At 43.8% G+C, this 23,566-nt stretch overlaps 1 protein-coding gene across 6 annotated transcripts in view; it reads left to right on the top strand.

The window, feature by feature from the left end:
• NEDD4L (NEDD4 like E3 ubiquitin protein ligase) overlaps positions 1 to 21,423 on the top strand; it is a 163,559-nt gene extending 142,136 nt beyond the window's left edge. For all 6 annotated transcript variants that reach the window (XM_074931312.1, XM_074931313.1, XM_074931314.1 and 3 more), the window contains 13 exons: positions 3,522 to 3,580; positions 5,819 to 5,884; positions 7,276 to 7,505; positions 9,112 to 9,233; positions 9,963 to 10,033; positions 10,669 to 10,764; positions 14,038 to 14,111; positions 16,436 to 16,496; positions 16,902 to 16,961; positions 17,475 to 17,582; positions 18,172 to 18,268; positions 18,748 to 18,820; positions 19,828 to 21,423. In XM_074931312.1, the coding sequence (XP_074787413.1) occupies positions 3,522 to 3,580; positions 5,819 to 5,884; positions 7,276 to 7,505; positions 9,112 to 9,233; positions 9,963 to 10,033; positions 10,669 to 10,764; positions 14,038 to 14,111; positions 16,436 to 16,496; positions 16,902 to 16,961; positions 17,475 to 17,582; positions 18,172 to 18,268; positions 18,748 to 18,820; positions 19,828 to 19,930 (1,220 nt within the window). In that variant the 3' untranslated portion in view covers positions 19,931 to 21,423. The remainder of the gene's footprint in view (positions 1 to 3,521; positions 3,581 to 5,818; positions 5,885 to 7,275; positions 7,506 to 9,111; positions 9,234 to 9,962; positions 10,034 to 10,668; positions 10,765 to 14,037; positions 14,112 to 16,435; positions 16,497 to 16,901; positions 16,962 to 17,474; positions 17,583 to 18,171; positions 18,269 to 18,747; positions 18,821 to 19,827) is intronic.
• The last annotated feature ends 2,143 nt before the right edge of the window (positions 21,424 to 23,566 follow it).

Below are 23,566 nucleotides of genomic sequence, written 5' to 3'. Positions count from 1 at the left end.
CCAAACAGATATCTGGAAACTTAAATATGGCAAATTACTCTAAACTTCTGCCACTGAAGATTCACAGAATAAAACTGTTTTATTTAAAATAGCTATATAACTGTTGAGCCTCCCAACCTCCTTTAAAAAGTGACATTTTCAGTATCCTAAATCTGAGTACGTGTTAGTCTCTAAAAGTAAATGGAATGTTAACGTTGTAGGTTAATTAGAATTTGCCAAAGAATTTATAATAGTAATAAGACTAAATTTATTTGCATCTGCAATCTCTCCTCGTGCCTCTTTTGGTACGAGTTGTTTTACCTTTCCAGGTAGCAGTTTCTACACAAGTTTAGAGGGTTTGTTGATGCTGCTGCCGGTGTCCCGCAAACGCCCTGGCGGTCTCACTGTGGTGCCCGCCGGCGGGGAGCTGGGGGTGCTGCCATGCGCGGCCCCCGGGGCCTCCGCCCCCCCCCCCCCCCCCGGGGCCTCCACCCCCCCCCCGGGGCCTCCGCCCGGGGTGCCCAGTGCCGGGCTTTGCCCGGAGCAGCCTCGGGGAGGGCTGAGCCCGACGGCGGGACGGCAGCGGGGGCTGTGGCCAGCCCTGCTCGCCCCGAACGCACAAGTCTCAGTAGCCCATTGCCACGATCAGCCGGCCACCCTTACATCTCCACTGAAGCCGCTAGTCAAGAGGCATAAAATGAAGCCAGTTTCGTTATTAGAACACAATATAAATGTTGAAAGCGTTGACAGATTCAGCGACTGTTAATGTCCTGGTTCCCCAGATACATTTTGTGATTCTTCTGCATAATTAGCCAATACTGTTTGTCCTCATTTTGAAATGTTTTTCTCATCCCTGAGAGAAACTGTAAAAAAGTCCCAACGCAACCAGCACAGAAACCTCCTCCTGCGAGGCAATGCTAACTGCTGTTAAGCCTGCCATTAAACTAGTAAGGTGAAGTACTGTTCAAGTAATTTAGATATCGCTTGTAACATAGTAGCCTGAAAATATAATCTTTTTAGATTTAACTGTAAACAGTGCTAATTTCTGCAGCTCTCAATCTTTTAACAAAAAACAGAGTCTCCAGTTCTCCATGACTGGTCCTTAGCTAGCTAAGTCAACATTATTTACCATCTGTGAATAAAATACTCGCTGTAGCGTGCATGTGCTTCTGCATTTCCTAGGAGCCCTACAGGAAGATACAATTTACCTGTTGGAAGGTACCACGAAGGAAAACACAAAGGTCTTCCAGCCATATTCAGAACAGTTATCAGTGGGTCAGTGACAGAGGGGTGGATATAGTAAATGGGTTCCCCTCAAAGTCTGTCTTGGATCCACCACTCTTCCGTATATTCATTAGTGATTCGAACAAGGAATGAGGGGGAATGTCGTTAGTTCAGCAGGAAGCAGCAGCGTAGGAGAGGTGAGAGGTGCTCACTGAGACAAGAAATCAGAATGAGTCCAGCAAGCTGCCGCTGTAGTGTGAAGTAAGATGCTCTTTAATAAGAATTGCAAAATATTTCTCAGAATGGGAATAATTAGCAGAATTTTTGTTGAAAAGGGCATTAAAAATATTAACAACTGGACATGAGTCAACTCATCCTGTGATGTATCAACAGGAGTGTCCCAAGAGCTGCAGTAATCCTCCTAATCTGATCAGCCCTGGTGATGGCTTGGCCATGGCAACTGTCTCTAGCACGGGGGCCCAGGCTCCAGGGAAAGAGCTTGGGAGGGACCGGGGAAGATGGAGAGGAGGGAATCCTCAAAGGGCCTAGAGCCTGCTTTGTGAGGAAAGGCAGAGTATTGTATTCATGCAAAGACAAGAGAGAGATGGTAGATCTCCGACAATGTGCTGCAAAAGGAAGGAATCTGTTATCCACATCCACTTTGGACAAGACAGAGTCTTGAGCTACAATCCCAGGTAGAGCAGTTTACGTTAGACCCTTATTATTAGTTGGGGCATCTAAGCCCTGGCACAGCATTTATCAGAGGAAGTCCCTGTCCCTGCAGTACTCAAAAAAAAAAAAAAAAAAAAAAAAAGACAAAATTTGTCAGGAACATTGTACACTCTCAAGCATGTAGGGCAATAAGAACTGACAAACGTGCAGTCGCTTCCAGTTCTCTTTGATTTCATAGAAAATTGCCACCAGGATTTGTGGCTTTTGGTTTCAAGTAGATAGAAGAAACTAATTGGTATAAAACCAGTAAACTTTGTAGAAGGAAATGTGACTGAAGGTGTTGAAGCAAGATGAAAAGGGCCAGACCAGGCGTCACACCTTTCTGGCAGGCTCTGGTCTGCGGACCTCCTGCGGCTTCCTCCGGCATTTCCATAAGCACTAAATAGACTTAATGCTTAGAGGAAAATAAAATAGTACTTTAATATTAAACTAACTGATAAATTTCTTGAAATGTGTTTGTGATCTTGAGGTTTTATCAGTTAACATTTAATGAATTTCACCTTCCAAATCCCAGTCCCATTTTAAAACTAGCTTGGGATGCTCAAAACTTACGGGTCTCTTACAATGGTAGAAACATGGAAAATACTCGTGTTTTAATAGAAGTGGGCTTGTTTTTTTGTTTTTACCTACAGTAGTCGTAAAAACAACTTTCTTGAAACTTAGTGTGTTTATTCCCAAACCAAGCAATTACAAAAGCTAAAATCTGGCCTACGGCCTTAGCCCGCAGTTCCTAACTCAGAGCAGCGTGTGCCACAGACACAGTGTTACTGTTGCCCTCTCAGGATGAGTCAGACCTCGCCATTGCAGGGGGCCCCTGGTTTGGTTTTTGGAGCATTGTCTTATTGTTGCAACATCATCATTTTGTTGTGATTCTGTTGTGTTCAGAATCTTGTGAGGAGCAGTTGTGTGGAGGCAGGGAAAGTCTGACCGTGGTCCTGTATAACCTTACCTGTATAACCACCCTCCTGGTGCTCTTGAAAACTGTAGATGAAAAGAATGGGATTCTGTCACGTTACGGCCAAAATCTCCTTCGGTCAGAACTGAACGATCTCTTACACCATACTTGTACAATTTTGCCTCCCTTAATGGTCCTAAAAACTTCATTAAATCAGTGTCTAGGATGGGTTTTTAAAGAGATGTTATTCCCTCCAAATTTAAATACAGACTGTCTTTTAAAAGTATTACATTTTGGCTATCTTTATGCAAAATTTCAAAAAAGTAAACTTAGCCTGTCCTTTGACAAGGTTTTGGGGTTCCTTTACCTTTCAGGCATGAAGTCTGTGTATTTCTAATACAAGTTGAATCCGAGACCATGTTCAAGTAGAACATGTTCACTACTACAGACGCTGGAACACAAGCAGTGTAAATACACTGGATTCTGTCGTAGTTCTGCATTTTTGAATGAGTGTTTTCAACTAAACAGTGTGATGGGGTTTTGATGTAGATAGGTGAATGCAGCCTTCTCTAACCCTGAAATAGTAAGTTGTGGAAATGGTAGGGAAAACAGTTGTAGGGAGAAAAAAACAGCATAAATTCACCGTGCGGTAACAGAAGAGTAATGCTGTCGTTTCTGTTGTTATTTCCAGATAATAAAATTACCCAGTGGGAAGACCCCAGACTGCAGAATCCAGCAATTACTGGTCCAGTAAGTACTGCTATGGTTTTTTTCCAAGACACGTGGTGACTCACGTGCGTTTGGGTGGGCAGGAGGCGTCGCTCAGCAGCGGGTCGTGCCCGTTCCCGGGCCAGGCAGGACCCTGCCCGGCCAACAGGCAGGGAGCAGCCCCCCTGCCTGGCCCGGCCTCTTCCCGACGGACGGGGGGCTCGGGGCCAGCTTCTGGGGGTCCGCAGGGGCCAGCCCGCCAGCGAGCCCCAGAGCGGTGCCTCGCCCTGCACACGAGGGCCCTGGGGACGCTTCTGGCCCCACAACGCCAGGCCCTGCGGCTGGGCTCCCCCGCCCAGCTCAGTGGGCCAGGGTGCAGAGGCTTCCTGGCGAGGGAATCCTGACTGGTTTGCTGGGCTGATTGTAATTTTTTATATTGCATTATTTGTGAGGGAAGCCCCATCACTCAGAAGCCGCACAGCTGAATGGTCTGATGGGCCTTTCACGCGCTGAAACGCACAGAAACCCACCGTTTCTCATTTGTTCCACTCTCCTCCTGCAACCCGAAGCTTTCCACACTGAGCGGTGACCGTGAATGGGGTTACTGAAAGATCCGTTACCGATGTGATCCCTGGCTGGAAAGTAAAAAAAATTAAGATTTCAGCATGGTTCTTACTGGTATATTTGCTGCTTACTGTGATGATGAAAGTCCAGGACAAAAGTAGTAGAGTGGTATCTTTAGCTTACTTTTGACATCCAAACAGATGAATTGGGGGAAAAATGTGATTTTAAATTGATTACATCTAAAATAATGTAAGTGTAACATATTGTTCTGATTTTTTTTCCTTCTCCACACTTCCCGATACTATAAATTACTTAGTGTGGAACAAACAGTATAAAATCTTTCGCACTCTTCCAGCTTGTTGCTGTTGGTTAGTCTAACTCAGGTCCTTGTGGCTGTCCCACCCGAAGGCCGAGCGAGGCAGGTTGCAGGGTCAGGGGTGGGGCTGGCGTTTACCCGCCCTCCTGGGTGGCCGATGCGCTCCGGCGCACAGGGCTCTGGTGGGGACGGGCACAGGGCTCTGGTGGGGACGGGCAGCGGCAGAGAAGGGCACCGAGCTCTGACCGAGCGCCCGGGGCGCGGCGAGCGGAGTGACGGCAGGCAGGGCATTCCCCTCGCCCCGTGCTGGCAGGAAGCAGCCGCACAGATAAAATAGAAACATCTTTCAAAACTCCAAGAACCTTTGTTGAACCTTGACTTGTGCGTGCCTGGAATCATCCCCAGAGGCCTTCCAGGTATCTGGAAGTCCACATCAATATTTCAGAGACCTGTGGCATTTGTTAAGGGGTCTTTACAGATGCCAGACACCAGTTTCCAACTCTGCTGATTAATGTAATCCTACCAACCTTCGCTGTGAATTTTTTTAACTTCTAAAATTGTTCTCTTATGCTGCTGTTACTTAAAAATGCAGCCTAACTCACAGGCAGCTGCACTGAGTGAGTATTCAGATAAACATTGCACAGGGACCTGTACTTCATTCAAAAGAATGTTAATTTGTTTATGAAACGCTTTCAGATGCTGGATTAAAGACATTATGAATGTGTATGTTTTCATACTAGTTTTGATACAGTTTGGTAACTATTGAGGATTAGATTCATTCACATGGGCTGAACAGATGATTTCTAGCCATGGATGTTCCCCTGACTACGCTGTGTAGGTACACACTGTGTCCTGCACTATTTGGAGAGCAAACAGGGGCTGTTGTTGGTGTCAGAGCTTTGCTGGAGCCCCTTCACGTGTTCTTAGGTTCATTTTCAAAATTCTTCGAGGTTTGTGTCTTTTGAGTAGCACCTAACAACGCTTAGTGCTTTCAGCCATGCAAATCCACACTCTCTGCTAACACCAGGCATTTTTAAAATTCAGTATCATATGGCGTGCTCTTAATTTCCTTATGAGACACATGGATAGCAGCAATACATTCCATATTTTTTTGTCTGTGTTAAAAATTGTTTTTGCTCTTTTCTGTTCCTGAAAGAGAAAAAATGAGGGTGAGTAGCTGATAAACAGAAGAACTGGGTTGAAAGTTTTCATACCTTTTAACTCAAATTATACACTGAGAAATGGGAAGATTTTAGCTGCTCTATGTACTTCGTGCATGGTGGATTTTATTAGATGAACCTGTGGCATACATATATAGATAGTGTGTCTTTGAATAACGTTGGAATATCAAACTCCTAAACAGCTGGAATAAACAGTGTTTATGATTCTCTCTCCGATAGGCAGTTCCGTATTCCAGGGAGTTCAAACAGAAATATGACTATTTCCGGAAGAAGTTAAAGAAACCCGTGAGTAGAAACGTGCTGCTTTGTGTTGGGATCAGTTATGCTGTGTCTGGGAGAAACCACAGATTGTCCTGAGCGCAGCTACAGAGCGGTGCTGTATTTTGCTGTGACACCTGCCAAGTTTTCTTGGTTGTGCCGCTCCTAAAGCGGTTATGTAGGAACCAGAAAAGAGAAGAAAAGTTTGAATTTGATTGATCTCTCAACAAAAACATTTACAAATCTTTTAAGACTCATGTTTTCCTGTATGAATGCAAAATCAGAGTGGCGAGGCAGCAAGGAAGCAGCAGCCCCTCTCCATCTCCCATTGCAACTGAGACTAGTGGGTATGTTCACAAGCGTTAGGTTGAAAATAGGCTTGAGGGTTGAGACTTGTCATCCTCGGCCGTGGGCTGCGAAGGGCAGCCCTGGAAGGAGTTGGCAGAGCAGAGCCCACAGTGATGCTGGATCTGGCACAAGCTTCTAGTGTTCTTGTTCTGGGAAAAAAGTATTTCCAGTAACATCTTTAATGTGAGAGAGCCCCGAGTAGGAGCTTGCCTGGGACACTGGCTCGTAATTAACAGTAAACAGCCTTGGCAACACCAGCTGTAATTCCAAGAGGGACTTGCCATTGTCTTCACCTGTTTGTTGACAGCAGCTCGAATTTCCACCCCGAGTTTGGCCGGTGAGTGCACACAATGAGCACCTCAGCTGTCAGGAAAAAGCAAACCTTCTGAAACAACTGTATGGAGTCGATTTTATCAGGAAAACTATACATGGCTGTGCATCTGTTCATCCAGTCGTCTTTCTACAAATTCTCACCTTGGTTCTCTTCTGTCTTTTCTGAACTGAGCTCCCTGGGCTAAATCATAATGGCTGTGTGCTCCCTCCTGTTCAGACCTTCTAAAACATCTGGGCAGCCCCTTCCCTGGCTGTTTGCTAACAGCTGTAACTCGGTTCTGTTGTGTGTGGGGCACTGTAGGTGTTCTTGTTGTGGAACTGTTCTGGCCTTTACAGATATGTGAGTAAAGCAGTTGCACAAATCTTGTGCATTTGTTACCATCTTAAGCTAAGAAGCCCCTAAAAAAGACCATAGTAGTAGCAATCATTTTCTCACCTCTTTTTTTTTTTTTTTTTTTTTGTTTTTATTTTGTTTTTGTGGTTTGCTTGTTACTTTTCTTGTTGTTTTCATTGTTTTGTCAAATACAGAAATCTCAGCCACCATACTGGACCTCACCTAGTTCACCATATGCTATCGACCTGTAGGCTTAGAGAGCACTGCAAAACAAAAATAAGGGGAGGCTTTATAGATCAGATGTCTGATCTGTCGTTTAGTTACCAGTTACCACTGGTCAGTCATTGGCCTGAAGACTTATTTACTGAGACTAACAAGTACAATATAATCTTCTTTCACATAGGCTGACATACCGAACAGGTTTGAGATGAAACTACACAGAAATAATATTTTTGAGGAGTCCTACAGAAGAATCATGTCTGTGAAGAGACCTGACGTACTAAAAGCCAGGCTCTGGATTGAATTTGAGTCAGAAAAAGGACTTGACTATGGAGGTGTGGCCAGAGAATGGTTTTTTCTCTTGTCCAAGGAGATGTTTAACCCTTACTATGGTCTCTTTGAATATTCAGCAACGTAAGTGTCCGTTAAACTATTTCCATTTGTTAGGGACATCCATAAAGTTACCTGGAAGGGGGTCACCCTTCATGGGGCATCAGTTGTGCTTTTAACAGTCAAACCCCTCTGTTCCATACTATCATTTCATACTTGCTTTTCAGAGAACCTTTCAAATTGTCACTGAAATCTCATAAATTGTTTTCATTATTAAGACAATATTCAGTGTTGCCTTGCTTGCAGCAAACTGATTTCTGCGGCGAGTCATAGTGAAAGGAGGGATGTCAGACAAAAGACTCTGCGCCCTCCCGTTGCACTGTGCGACACCTGCCATCCCGAATTCTAGTGCTCCTGTATAATTAGCTCATAAAACAGCTTCTCATTTACATTTCAGTAGTTACACAGCAGTGGCCTTACATAAATTTAAATGTGATTTTGTCCAATTTTAAAATCTGTGAGCAATCCATTAGTGTAAATGAGAGAGCAAGTCTCTTGCTTAAAGCAGATTTGTTTTAATACGCTGTCCGTAATTCCACGTCTGTGCCTGGCTACAGCAAGGATGGATTTCTTCGCTGCAGGCAGTAGTTTTGATGGTTTTCTGTCAATATATAAAGCTCACTCCTTTCTCTAGTAAGTGTTGGACAGCCTGTAAGCAGATGAGCACGATGAGAGTTTTTTCTCGCGTTTGTGTCTCAGGAGAGACACGTTCTGCTGTTGAAGGGAGACACAAGGCTGAGTAGCACAGAATGCCTGCGTGGATGCACATCTGGGGAGAGACAGGTCACTGCAGACATTTTAAATACGTTACTTCATTTTAGGGTCAGAAATCTAAATAGTTATTTTAAGAAGTAAGAAAAAAACCCTACGTCAAACCCCTGTATCTTTCTTCACAGATACACTGCAAATTAAAGATGCTGCTTTTACCCTCGTGTCCTATTGTGACAAACACTTTCACACGACTCTTAATGCTTTGTCAGCCAGTTAAAAGCTCTGAGTCCTTTGATGGCTTTTTGCAGTATCCGGGGGGTTAAGGGCATTGCAGAGATGTTCTCTAGTGTGTGCAGCTTAAGACGCTAGGAAGGAAATGTTCTTTATCCTGGGGCAGTCAGACCATGTGCCGCTGCTTAATTCCTCTTCAGTACCTCCAGATACTTCAAAAATTATAAAAGCAGCTACTGAGAAAGAGAATACTAAAATTTTAAGCCCTGAAATTTGGCTGGAAGGAGTGAAAAATGAAGCCCAGCAAGAAGGCCAAAGAAACAGTTTAGCTGAAATTCTCATTCCATTGAACCCGATGGCAAAATCTCACCGTTTTCAGTGCTGCCAGGCTTTCCTCCTCTGCAGAGGTCGGCACAGCCCTCTGGCACTCAGCATGGGTGGGATCCCGTTACCCCAAGAGCAGGAGTTTTAGTTCCCTGGTTATGGCCGCGGCAGCACCAGCTGGTGAGGGCAGCCTACACGGACTGCCAGGGGCTTCTGCTGAGAACAGAGAAATTACAGTATCACACTCTTGCAGAAATGAACAGGAAATGGCCCTAAGCTCAAGTTATGTATTCATGTATCTGAATATCTGGTTACTTAAAGACTTGGTTGTTTAGATTTTTTTTTTTTTCTTTCCCCAAAAAAGGGACAACTATACACTTCAGATTAATCCTAATTCAGGTCTTTGTAACGAAGATCATCTGTCGTATTTCACATTTATTGGTCGGGTTGCTGGTCTGGCCGTGTATCACGGGAAGCTGTTGGATGGTGAGTTATTACACTGCATGGCTATGCTACTGTTTCTGGATTCTTATTAAATGAAATAAATCACTTCAATAATTCATGTGCTTTAGAGTGCAAAGTCTGAGAGAAGTAATGGAACTGTTGGAAATTGCATTCCTGATGTGAACGGTGATTCAAGAATTATAGTGTCTTACTCAACAAATATGTTTCATATCATTTTTGCTCCTTCCTCCACTCGTGTTAAACTACAGAATCAGCATTGCTAAATAATCACCATCCCTAAAGGAAAACCACTAAATTTAAATCAGCCAATTCCATGCAAACCTGCAGCCAAAGCAGTTTGTGTGGGTGTCAGTTGCTGTGATCTGTAAAATTATTACTGAATGATTTAATGACAAAATCTGATTTCTGCCAGACTTTGCAATCCCACAATAAGCAAGCAAGGAAACCTTAAAAACTGGTCAAATTTTATTCAATGCTAGCGCAGCACGTTAGAAGAGGAATCTCACTGTCCGGTTTCTGCGGCTTCTCCTTTGTGAGGAGAATGGCAATTTTAAATGGATTAGAGCACCTTGGGCTCAATTCCACATCTTTTATGTCTGTCTGCCATTAATGTTACGTTGTTTAATGGCATAATTCTTGTTATAAACCTCTTTCGGGAGGTTTCTTGCTTGCCAGCGGTGCGTTATCCCTGGGCTGTCTCTGGGCGAGGGAAGGTGCAGAACAGCGAAGGTAACGCTTCCTCTCTTTTAGGCTTCTTCATCAGACCTTTTTACAAGATGATGCTGGGGAAGCCAATCACTCTGAAGGACATGGAGTCAGTGGTAAGGTAACATTTAAACTGTACCAGCATTAGCAATTATGTGGGTTTTTTTCCTCTGGGGAAACTGGTAAGAGCCAACAATTCCAGTAAAGTGCCTGGTGGAAGACACAAGGTCATAGCGGGAACTTCAGAAAGATGTGTACATACTTTTCTAATAAATCCTCCCTGGTAGGAGGGTGTTTCAGAACCAGTGTGCTAACAGTGGAGGGAGAGGAGACAGGAACAGGCCGGTAGGAAAGGCAGCAGCAGGTGCCTGTGACTCTGTCAGGTTTTCCTCTGGGTCGGCCTGCTCCCCGGCACAGGCAGCACACCACAGCCCCACAGCTGCCTGGTGCGCTCTGGGGCAGCGGGGGGGCTGCAGGGGCTTAGCTCTGCCCTGGCAATGCGGGTAATAATGCAATCACAAATCCATTAAGAAAAGTGACATTAACATTGACCTAAAAATACAGCATCTAAGGTACATACATATGAATAAAGAAATCCATCTTCCCCTGCTTTGCAGTACCTGTGCAAGTAAACAAGTTCTTACCTTTCCCATTCCTCTGGAGTTAATTTTAGATGTTTTTTTGTTCAATTTAAAGGTAAACTATACATCTAATGTTCACATTTTCAAACTTTAATTATAATCTGCTGTAGGATAGTGAATACTACAACTCTTTGAAGTGGATCCTGGAAAATGACCCGACAGAGTTGGATCTCATGTTCTGCATAGATGAGGAAAACTTTGGACAGGTATGTAAAGGTTTTCCCAAAAGTCCCTATCTCCATCTTACTACTGGTTATTGCCAAAGAGTAATTAAATACCAAGCAGCATCTCCTGGCTGTGAACTTGATCAGGGCTGTTGAATGTCAGTGATCAGTACAGGTGGACTGTGATTATTCGCCCTCCCTTTGTCCCTGAACCGTCCTAAGTCTGGGGATGCCGAGGGCTGGTCGGCGAGTGACACAGCACGTCTGTGAAAAGCCGTGCCTCAGGCTCCTAAAGTACTTGCAGTGAGGAGTAGTAAAGGTGTTACACAGTCCATCGTAGAGAACAGTCTCGGCCTGGGACTGTTTGGGGTTCTGGAGGCTGAAGATGTTCTCAACAGATAAAGTAAATGGTAGAGTCGCCACCAGCGAGGTGCTTTGATTATAGTGTCTTGTACGTAACGCAGGCAGACGGTGCCGCAGAAGGCAGCACGCCTGTTTAAAAAGGTTTGCAATCTGCATAACCCTCCATTACAAATGAAAACTCTTAGATAAGTTTTAACAATTGAGAAGTAGGTGCAATAACTCATTGTCCAAAATCGTAACTCATTTTATCAGTAGAAGCTGTAACAACAGTTCGCGTACAGTTTGCCTTGGATGGACAGTCGGTCTTTGCAGAGAACCCCTCTGAAACCAGCTCGGAGATCTGTGTCAGCTTCTGGAGGGAAAGAACTTGGGTGCAGATAAATGTGGTGTACAGATGTGTTAATTTGAGGACTTAAAAGCAAACACACCATGGATTTGTTTACATGGGCTGGAAACTTACTTGCCTGACATGGCTGGGGATTTTTTATTTATCTATAAGCTGTGGAGCTGAACCGTTCTATGATGTGTGCATACACACAGTGACTAAAACACACCGGCTTTGTGCGCAGTAGGGACTTCACAATGCCTACCCGTGTCTCAAATTCATTTGCTTATAGGCTTTTATGACCTTTTCTAGTGTCGTCACTTTGTTTAACTCTTAGACCTAGACATTTTGGCTCCAGGTACCACTGGTATTGTCAGCCATGGTGCCTTCTTTAAAAGCTCACTTCAGAATTTCAAAACATGCCCACAATGTGCTGTCAAGAACATTCTGATCCACTTCTCAGTGCTTATTACTTTGTTCATGAAGCAAGATAAAGTTACCAGTTAGATGGAAAATTAGGGAAAACAGTGAAGACACAGGGTGAAAAGTTTCTGCAGTGCACTGGGTTATTTGTTGGTAATCTCCATTATCTTCTCTTCTGTAATGGTTTAGCTTCAAATTATTGATAGCCTTTCACTGCCAGCTTTCCCTCCTGCTGGCTGACTCAAATCATAAATCGGCTTACTTGGAGATGCTTTCTGCTCTTCTCCTGATTCTTTAATACCTCAGATAGCTGGTTCTGGCACTGCCGCCACAATTGATTTCTGTTTAATTCACAATAGATGCATCTGATTCCAGAAGAAAATAATGCTGTTTCCATCCTACTGCTGGTGAGATGCAGAACTGGCATGACAGATTTTATCAGAGAAACGCCCAAATAAGCTCAGCAGGGCGTGCAGTAATGAGGAGGAATTTGCCCAGCTGGGGACTGAAACACCCGCAGCAGCTTTCCAGCAGCCCGGAGTTAGGGCAGGAACCGGCGACGCCGGCTTTCTCTCGTGTGCCCCTGGCCACTGCCGGCGCTCCGGGCACTACCAGAGGTCGAGGGACCCGGACTCGCTGCCGGCTCTTGGTTTATTACTGAAGCTTCGTACAAGTGCCTTTGGGAGCTGAGTGGGAGGTGACAGCGATTCCACAGGGACACTGGGGGTGAAAGAGGGAGGTGCCTGCGCTGCCATAGCTTCTGTATTGAAGTTTATCAACAAAACCTCTTCCAGACTTGGAGAAAAACAAGAAACCTCTAATAAATCTTAACTTCTTATTGCCCTTAATACTTAATAACCAAAAATATGGGTTTGGTAGTTCTCACAAGTCAGTGAGAAATACACAGCAGGTATTTCCAATGTGTGAAGGATGGAGAGCTGTCTTCAGAAAGCAGAGAAAGAAAAGGTCTGTATTTCCCCTGAGTTCTCAATGGCTCTGGAATACCATTTCTCATTTCTTAAAGCAGTGCATCTTCTGGCAGGCAGGAAGAGGTCAGCCCCGGGCAGCCTGTTTGTGCTGCCGGGTCTGGGACCTTCGTTGCCCTGCCCTAAGTTTGGCAGTAGAGCAAACCTTTTCCTTACTAGGCCTGAACCGTCTTCCCTGGTCTTCATGGAATGAATAAGCCAGCGTTTCAGAGCTGTGTGTGGTTCCCTATGGATTACTTTTCCTTAACAGTATGGTCATCTTTTCTGTACAGTAGCAGGCACATTTATTCCAACAGACCTCTTGTGCTGTGTTTTTTTTCCTTGGAGCATTCAGTGTCCATCCAGTCCTGGTCCTCCTCCTCCTTAGCTGATGAATTTACTGTCTTACTGTAACTCAACATCTGATTTAATCATTAAAGATTAGTAACCCTGGCACAGGCTTTTGAGGCGATGGAGCAAGTTGACTGGCACAGAGTAACGACGTGCACACAACAAAATACTTGACCTCCCTCCTCCATCCGTGAGGAGCACACCCAAGCACCCGCTTCACCATTAGTTAATCCACGCTCGTGCCTGTGCCTACAGACACCAGGGTCTGCAGCCAGAGAAACGCTGCTTCGCAGCCGCAGCTGGGGGGCACTAGCTGGTGAAAGCTGCCAACTTTGAGCCCGGCTTTAATTCTGTGAATTCCTACTGGTGAATCACTGTCTGCAGAAATAAACACATTATCTGGACTTGCTGTAGTTCCTTGTAAAGCGTAACACCTTGGGTGTTTTCAGTCTCCTTAGCAAATCTCTTCTCAGCCATTTCTGTAAGCTGTTTCTCTCCTTTACTCTTTTGGCCTTTTTATTAAGTTTCCCTGTGGATTTTAAGTAACCATTCTTTTTCAAGCATTTTTAAAAATCAGACAACTTTTTTCTACCCATACTAAAATGGAACGTATGCTTTCTTTACCCAGATGAACCCGCTGTTCAGGACTAAAGGTTTCCTTAGAATGGTTTGCTCACTTGCTAGGGATTATAACCATTATTCTGATAATTTGTTCCTAATGGTGCCATCTTTAAACGTGGGATGTTTCAATGTCTCATTAGCTATTATAGCACAATGATTTTCTGATACCACTTGTACAGTGCTGCTCAAGGAGAGCTGATTGTGTGAGCAATGTGTCCTGAAATAATGTCCTGTGCTGTGTTTTGTTTCTTTTCTTTCTAAATACAGACATATCAAGTCGACCTGAAGCCAAATGGGTCAGAAATCATGGTAACAAATGAGAACAAAAGGGAGTACATTGAGTACGTATATACATTTACGGAACTTATCCTGAGCGTAAGAAAGCACAGTTGTCTTAGAACTTACCCTGCAGCCATTGCTGTAGTTTGTACAACACCGGATCATCAGAGATCCTTTTAAACACAAATCTTCTTGTTAACGTTGTTTATACCCTAATCCTTAGAAAGTCCTGAGTTTTAACCTTTACTGTTCTATCAATTACAGTGATCAGGGGAGTCTGTGATGTGATAGGGAAGTTGTTTTCTTGATGGGTAGGCACGAGGAAGGTTCTAGAAGGGGTGGGGTTGCTCTGAGTAGCAGACATCTGAAAATAAGTGGCACCTCTTGGATGCGACACTCGTCACGTTAACGCAGGTGGACATGGGGTACCCAGCTCCGGGGGCAGGTTCTCAGGCGGTGATGAGTTTCCCGGCTGGGGTTTGCAGTTTTTCCTGATGAACTGCTAGGTCACAGAATGCAGATGGGTGCAGACCACTAAACTGGATCGAGAAAAAAGACTAAAAATAGGATGTCTGTGGTCTTAAGGAAGAACTCAGGAACTCTGTAAATGTTTAAGCATTTCTCTACAGAGAACTTTGTACTTGCTTGTTAATCTCATTTGCAGTGTTGTGTTACAGTGATTTGGCTGTAATGGTGGAACAATACCAAATTTCTGCTTTTATGATTTTTTTTTCATTACTTTGTGTAATACATTTGCACTGCCAGCTCTTTGATTTTTCAGGTGTGTCTTTTTCAGTTTTCAGGTGCAGAATTCTAGACATCATGAACTCTTTTTATCCCCATCATAGTGCAGAAACTAAAAGCTCTGAAAACGTGTGGGCCAAAATTCAGAACGGAGTCAGGTTTACATCTAGATAATTCTTTTGTGGCTAGTCACAGTATTTTTGTAACCTGAGGGTCAACACTTGGATGCTCTCATTTGGAAATGATTAATGCAACTTAAATTTTTAAAAATATTTGTCCCCAGAATTTCATTATGAAAGAACTTGTCTAGTTGTTATACTTTAAGAAAAAAACAAACCCAAGAGCACCACCACCAGTGTTTGTTTTTGCCTCTGTGTCCTAACACCCAAATGATGCATTCTCGTGCACATATAGTGCTTAGATGCAGAATTATTGTCCAATAGAGAATCTGGTGGTTTGTTTGCATTATTTTATTACGTAATACTTACTGAAAAAAAAAAAAAAAGGAAAATAGATCAACTGACTAAAGAGCTGCTACTTAAAAATCAATGTTATTTCTTGCAGCATTATGAGAGAATCCCACTAGGAGTTTTCTAGTACCTGTCAAATGAACAGTGTGCAGTGCTGCCTTGGAAAATTGTTTATGTAACACTGGCCAACAGACAAACAAAAATAGAGTAAATTAAATTAGCTGCTTGTTTTTTTGAAATCCACACGCAGGAAGCCTGGCGGGACGCACGGCAGTTAAAATGAGCTGGAAGTGCTCCCCAGTGAGGCATCATCCCCCTCCCCGCCGGTCACACAGAGCAGAGTCCTCGCTGCAGGACCAGCCTTGCTATCAAAAACTGGCCAAATCTTAAATTATGTTTACGCTCCCTCAGTTTTTCTGCCTGCTAGAATGCAGAATAATAAATTCAAGTATACTTGCTGGCATTTTTAATTAGGGCCTCTTCAAAAGTGAGAAAAAAAATACAATTGCTGTATTCATGCAAATGAGGAATGAAGCATGCTTCAGCAGGAAAGGGATTTCGCAAGCACTGTTCTAGAACCTGGTTAGCATTGCAGTACATGACTTTGCCTTTGATACTGCAGGTTTCATTCATCTATTTATTTATAGGTGGACTGTTACAGGTCTGTCCTCAAATTTTGTAGACTTTGGGAATTATTACTCGGCTCCAGAAGAATAAAATGTCGAGTCACTGAGGTAGCTCATCCTAACAGTATCACCCCATTTAGAGAGCAAGCAGAGCACAGGGTGTGTTGGTGGTTTCAGTCCCCAGGGAAGCCTCTTTGCAGCGTCCATCCGTGAGTTCCTCTCCGGAAGGTTCACACAGATGACATGACAGCGTTACGTTAAGGAATTCTCGGGGATGTAGAAAAGTCGTAGCTCTAACACGTGCATGTGTGGAGTTCGTGTTGCATGTGAAAGTGCAAATACTTGTACAGTCACTTGTTCATAGTCATTGGGGGTTTTGCAACAATTCAGTCAGTCACACAAGATAAATTTGTGCAATTAATGAAAAGCTGCTCCATTTCCTTACCAGCAGAGTGTGGTTGGGAGGTGCTGAAGCTGCAGGTGCTAAAATCAGGGAAGGCTTAGTCTGCTGTTTTGTAACGTGCGTGTCTGTGGTTTTGTTTATAGCCTGGTCATCCAGTGGAGGTTTGTAAACAGAGTTCAGAAGCAGATGAATGCTTTCTTGGAGGTAAGGCTCTTCAGCTGCTTTTATTTTCCCCTCACATAATTATTTTTTTTAACGCAGAGTTCTGTGTGTCGGTGTTCAGGGAGGGGGGAGCTTTGCGTAGCCACACTGGTTCTGGAATGCTTGCAGCTTATGATTTCCCTGGTTTACCTTGTGCAAGAATGTATAGTCTTTCCCTTATGAGAAAAAGGTAATTCTCTTTCAGGCTTAAATTAACGGAGCTTGAAATAGCTTAGTGATGAATCTTTTAAATTAGGGACTCGGTACTTCAGCAATTGTGTATTTCATTTGCAAAACCCTTCCTTGTCCTCCATTGTTTACTTGGGTTCCCTGAAGGCAAAGCCTGTTAGATAGAAACTTAATTTTACACAGTTATGAGAATTTTAACTTTGCTTTGCTTTCTTTTAGGGATTCACAGAACTTCTTCCTATTGATCTGATTAAAATTTTTGATGAAAATGAACTAGAGGTGAGTTTGATAATTGATGTCCTGAGACAACAGATCAGTGATGCTCATCACAGAATGATGTGTTATGTTCTAGGCTCATCCTAAGCCACTTACTCATCCTAAGTGAATTTGCAGACAAGGATGCTTTGTTTATAGTGGGAAATGAGATTTTTTTCCCTAATTCATAAATATATTGATCCTATGAAAGCACAAAAAAAACTATTATTCAGTGAGGTGGATGAGTATGTGCATATAAAGGCATGTGTGTAGCTTGCAGAATTCATGCCCTATGCCTGTACCAGCCGTATTTTGAGCAAAATACCACAACAGGTGCACTTGCACATCGTAGTGTACGGTGTTTCTCCAATGCAGTGAAATATTCTTTGAGAGAACTTTGAACTCTCCTTTATGTTTGCATTTATATCTGTACTGCTTTGCTGTTTAAAAGGTCAAACAGAAGTGTAACCTTGTTTTTCTGACAGAGTAACACAATACCACCCAATTAACACCATAACAATTTACTTCTACCTGCAGTTACTGATGTGTGGCCTTGGCGATGTTGACGTTAATGACTGGAGACAACATACAATCTACAAAAACGGTTACTGCCCCAACCACCCCGTGATCCAGTGGTTCTGGAAGGTAAGACTCTTCTGCCACAGTGGGCTTCTCTGCCTGTTCCTAAGAGTGAAAGCTGCTGTACTGTTCTGTGGAACCTGGCATGAAATCTTTTTTCTTCATGCCAACTGCTGAGGAACACGCCTGTGTCTGTTGGAGATGGCGGCTGTAGTACTCCTTTGGACTAGAAATAGACCCGAGAGAGGAAGTCACATCTTCGGTTTTACCTGAAGCTTTCTGCAGTATTTGTGAAGTTAAAATACTTTTGTGACAAGTGTATGTCCCCAGAAAAACTCTTAAAATACTTTTTCCCATAATAGCCATAGATTTTCCAAAGGGATGTCTGTTTTTTCTAAAAGTACAGGAATCTTACAGCTTTGTGTCTGCGTCTCCTGTACCCTTTTCCTGCCCAGGGGTGGTTTACAGGAAGACCGTGTACCTGTGCCCGTGTTGTGCTGTAGCACAACACCCTCCCCTTCTCTGCAAACCTCCACTACACCTGCCGGGCTCCTCCGCCCTCTCCCCGCAGTGCCTTTCCTGTCACAGCACACCCACTGGGGGTGACCTGACCCCCACCTTTCCGTGGTGACTCTGTCTGTCTGTCTGTCAACAGGCCGTTCTACTGATGGACGCTGAGAAACGGATTCGACTGCTGCAGTTTGTGACGGGGACGTCGCGCGTGCCTATGAACGGATTTGCTGAACTTTACGGTGAGCTTCCCCCGCAGCTGGACAGCCCCTCGCTGAGCACCACTGACGTTTAGTCACAGCCAAGGATTCTCCTGGGTGCCAAAAGCACTGGGGGGCACAGCGTTAGACACCCCAGGTGTTAGGTAGATGCTGTCCTCGCTCCCAGGCCAGCTGTCCATAGAGAAACCTTTGAATTCCACCAAGAGGAGAATGGGTGTTTAACCCAGCACTTAGATTTTACAGCGTTAACATCTGAGTTTACTTCTTCTGCATTACACAGGCTCTACACAAAGGTAGTCAGAGAAACCTGACAAGCTGACTGCTCTTGGAAAAAAATAAACTCCTGTTTGCTTTAGTTTTAATTGCGAGGGTTTGTACCAGGTATTTTGTGCCAGTTTAAAAATCCAGCCTACATGTTAAAAATACTATTTAAATGTTTGCATAAATTGTAGTCTCTGTAGTGTCCAGCAATTTACATTTCATGTGATTTTTATTTTCAGGTTCAAATGGTCCTCAGCTGTTTACAATAGAGCAATGGGGAAGTCCTGATAAACTGCCCCGAGCTCACACATGGTGAGTTACTAACTACGCCCGTCCCTTCCGCGGTGCTGCACGGCCAGCGAGGGGGAACGGCCGCTCCTCTCTCAGGGCTGTAGCTCTGATCACACCCCTCTGGAGGCGGGGGGGGCTGAACCCTGTTCTGTTTATAAACGCCAGTTGTTTGGCCTCCCCATGGAGAGGTGAAAGGCTGCATGAACAGAAGGTGTAGGGAATGGAATCCACTATCTACTCTTTCCACCACAGCCTTATTAATGCTATTTTATTGTATTCCAAGTGACCCTTTCACCTCAGGCCTTTTCTTCTAGTAACTGCTCTCACCATCATTTTCCATGATTTTGTTTTTCCTCATCCTAGTAAGTGGTATAACAAACTACAGAAGTCTGACATAACAAAACATAGCCCCAGAAAGCCATGCTAAAGGCCATAAATTGTCAGACAATTTGCTAAAAATGTGAAGTCACAAGCTGAATTACTTAATTAAGTCTTAATTTATAGAATTAGCAAATGTTGAAAGCATTTAATACACAACAGAGCAAGACAAGATTTGTATGAAGAAGATGGCTTTAAGGTAACTACATTGTGCTGTGTAGGGAAAATAATTTAGAACATTAGTACAGAATGATGATCTTTCCATAAAAATAATCATTCTGCAGAGTCAAAAGTTTAATTTTACAGACCTTCTTTTGGATGTTTATTCTTCTTTTCCCCCAGAGGGTAGAGGGTCCGTCCTGTGGAGTCAGAACATCTCTGCTGAGCCTTAGGGAACCAGCCTTTTGACGAAGAGGACGTGTTTTCAGTCAGCTGAATACTGGGGGGGTGTCTGCTGGCTTTTCTCCTTTCCTGGTGGCTTCCGACGCTGCCTGCGGGAGCACAAGCGTTAGCTCAGTGTGGAGTGGACACCGTGGCAATAAGATATATTCTCTGCTAGGGCCCCCCAATAATTTAACCTTTTCTACTTTAAAAAATCGTGTGTATTTTGCAGTGGGTTATTAAACGAGCCTTTCCCTTCTAAATTCCAGCTTTAATCGCCTAGACTTACCTCTTTATGAATCTTTTGAAGATTTGCGAGAGAAGCTCCTCATGGCAGTTGAAAACGCTCAAGGGTTCGAAGGAGTGGATTAAAAGGTCGACTTTCTCCCCCTCCAAGCACGTTCTGCTTGCACTTTCGCCTCTGCCGAGGGACTGGGAGCGGGTGTGGCAGGACGGTTGCCCAGCGCTGCCTGGGGCAGAGCCCGAGCCGGGCTGCCGCCAGGGTGGCTCCTCCACAGCCATCACCCACCGCTGAACACGGACTCGGATCACATTTCAGCAGGACTTACTCTATTTATGTCGTGCCTCTGTAGGCAAAGTCCTTAATAAATATTTTACATAATTTCTAATGACAATGAATGGAATTAATCATTTTACAGGTATAGTATTACAACTCATGTTTACTTTTTAATTGATTTAGACATTTTCAGATTTTATTTCATTACAATTAAATATCATATACTTGGAAAAATGAGCATTTTTCTTAATTTCATACCAGACTTGATGCCAGTGTCATTTTTTCAAAGCACATTTTGAGCCTTGTGTTCCCAAACCATTAAGAAAGTAGGAGAAAGCTACGTTGGAAATGTTCTCTAACTGGGCTGTGTATCGAGAGCAACTCTTTCCATTGAGCACATAAATATTTTTCTGTCTCCAGAAGTATGGACTGGATGTTGCATTTTTGTATAAATATTAGAATAGTTACGAGTCAAGGGAGAATCATAACATAGCATGCCAAATCTCATGTTCAGTAAAGCAATTGCCTCATTATTGGTAATATCTACATGTACTATAAAGCATTTTGGGGTAGGGTTGGCATTAATCACTTTAGGAAAATATGCTTAACCCTGTCATTATCTTTGTGATTCTTTTATGATCCTTTCCTCTTTCCTGTTTGCAAGGGAGGCATTCTGAACGAAACCTGGCACTGTGTGATTTGGCACTGTGGAAAACGGATCTGGTGTGTCTCCTAGCTGTATGCATTTGCTAATGATACCGAAATAACAACGGGGTTTTTGTTTGTTTCTAACTGCACCAACTCTAAAGGCACTTTATGTAACACATGGAAGTCATATCTGGTTTTTATCATAAACCTTAATGTGATTATATTCCTTCTCACTGCACATGTCTTTCTGGTGCAATATCTATCAATTGTGAATTTGGCTGCTGCTGATGTATAAAAGGAAAAAAACAACAGATGTAGAGCTGAGCCTGCAGACATGTTCCTCAGCAACTGTTTTTGTGATTTATTTTTTACTTAATCACAAAGATTTATTTAATATACACTGCTATCTAATCGATTTTGTTACCTATGACATGTTGCATGCTTAAACTATAATGTCTGAGTTGCATCTCTTTTGTGACGGATTAAAAGTGAAAGATTCGTATGTGATCCCCGGAGGTTAACTGGTGACAGCACTGCTAGAGGAGGTGTGAGGGTGCAGCCTCAGCAATTGAACCTGTGCTTCTGTAAGTTGCCCACACACTTACCCATAGGCCGGCTTTTGCCCCCGGAACCCATCTAAGGCTTAGGAAGGAAGATGACTCCACATGCCACGGCCAGATCTCTCCTCCTCACCAGCAGCTCTTTCAGCCCCCCCGGCACACAGAGCCCGTGTCAGAGCGCACAGCCGCACTGCAGAAACCTTCCTCCACGGACAGGTCGCTCAGGAGGCTCCTGGGATGAAGCCTTGATGCTAAAAACCTTCTCAAACAGTTGTGTGCCAACAAACGGGTTGAACACCTAATGATGCACGAGGAAGGCTATTTTATTATTTGAACACAGGTTAAGAGTCACTTCCTATCAAACACCTTTCCTGACATTCCTTTGACTCTTCACATTTGAGGAGAGAGGAGATAAACACAGCACTGAGCATCCCGCTGGGGGAAGGTGAAGAGTGTGAGGCAAACCCAGGTCTCACCATTGCCCACCTGTACGTTCAGCACAGCTGGCAGTAACAGACTCCCTGAGGGAAGGGTCCTCCTGGAGCTCCTGAAGTGACATTTGTAAGGTCTTTCTAGGAAAAGAGGTAGCTAAGTGTCATTTACTTACTTGGAACACGCGGACCACAAAGCAGCTAATGCTGCCGCAGTATAGCGCCTTAACACAGGACACGCGTGCGCTGACAGTGCAGCCTCCCTACAACATGGCCCAACAGCATTTTTAAAGGTTCTCTTCAGCTACTTTGGTTAATAAATGGTGATCATGAAGGTGGTACCTAAACCATCACTTGTTTGCTCTTGAGAAGCCTTAAGGTGAATATTTCATGAAGATGTCAGTCACAGTTTGAGCAGCTGTGCTGTGCTGTGCCCTGCCCTGTTGTACTTGCTGGGCACCAGCTCCTTTCTCTCCTTGCACACCCCTGCTGCTGCTTATCTTTCAGTCCAAAAGTAACAAAAGAAACCCAATCAACTCTGTTAGCACAAGCTTTACCGTATCTCTGTCTGACGCTGACCTGTGAATCGCGAGCGAGAGGAGCCGAGCGCTGCACTAGCATGGCACGAGCTCACGAATCAATTCGAGGGAGCTGCTGTCACCGCTGCGCAGCCAAGCGCTCAGCCCTGCCACACCACGCAGCGTTCAGCCCGCTGCTCCCGCTCTGCCTCAGGCGCTCTGTGTGACGCTAAAGGGACACCAGGGAGGGCAAGCAGGAGAGTAAGACCATGCTTTTAAGAGTTAAAAATAGAGGTAATTGCGAGGGCTAATTACCACTATATAGAAGAAAAAAGGTGGATCACTGGACTGGACATCCTAAAGTGTACATTAATTTCCTTTTTAATAAAAGCTTTTCCTGTTGCACGTAAAATTACAAAGAAAAATCCCTCCAGTTCACCCATCTGTTGTGATCTTGCACTAAGACTAACGCATGGAAAACTCCTGGAACTGGAATCTAACCGCATTAACGTCCCACAGCCCTGGGGTCTGTCACAGCACACTGCCAGCACTCTGCTTGTCCACGCTCACCCTCCGCTTACACCCCAGGGTTCTGGCCTTTGCTAGGTTTGTTTCATAGATTTTTTTTTTTCCTTAATTTTGTAATACATCGCTGTAAAGATAGACACAGTATGCACCCACCTACGATGGCACACGTGTTGCATTTTTACGCTTTAATCCGTTCTACTGGCCTGAGGCTGGCAAGCCCTCCGGCTCCACTGCCCCTTTGGCACAACCACACACAGTGAACAGGTTACGAGTCTCAAAACTCCAATGGAAAAACTCCAGAAAACAATGCAGCTATGTTCTGTGTTTGTGAACATAAACTTTAAATCAAATTTACAACTGAGATTAATAATACTTCCAAGCATGTAAAAGTATCAAACATTCCAGACTAAATTCACGCTGTTTAATAATATTTTCTTTTGTAAGATCACCTCATACTAGGTGGCTATTCAAAATTATGCTAAACTACCTTAACACTGATTTTAAAATTACTACTTAGAAATAATGCTCATTTTCACACTTAATACAGCTTTAAACTGTGGTTGGATTCGATACACTGTGGGAAAAGGATTTGTTTATGGACAAAAGTCATTTTTTCCATTTATTTTCTGAGGAGCAGCAAAAGAAACTGTGGTTTGTTTTCCTGACAGCAAAAGCGCAATGTGACAAAACGAAGTTGTAATGAAGTGATGCAACTTAATTAAATATTTAATAAAGAATTATGGAAGCTACAGCATTTTATACTTCAAATACGTTTTTGTCCACTGAAGCTTTGTTCTGTTAATAAA

This window comes from Athene noctua, chromosome Z (assembly GCF_965140245.1).
Source record: "Athene noctua chromosome Z, bAthNoc1.hap1.1, whole genome shotgun sequence".
NCBI classification, from domain to species: domain Eukaryota; kingdom Metazoa; phylum Chordata; class Aves; order Strigiformes; family Strigidae; genus Athene; species Athene noctua.
This window is presented reverse-complemented; position numbering and strand designations above follow the sequence as displayed.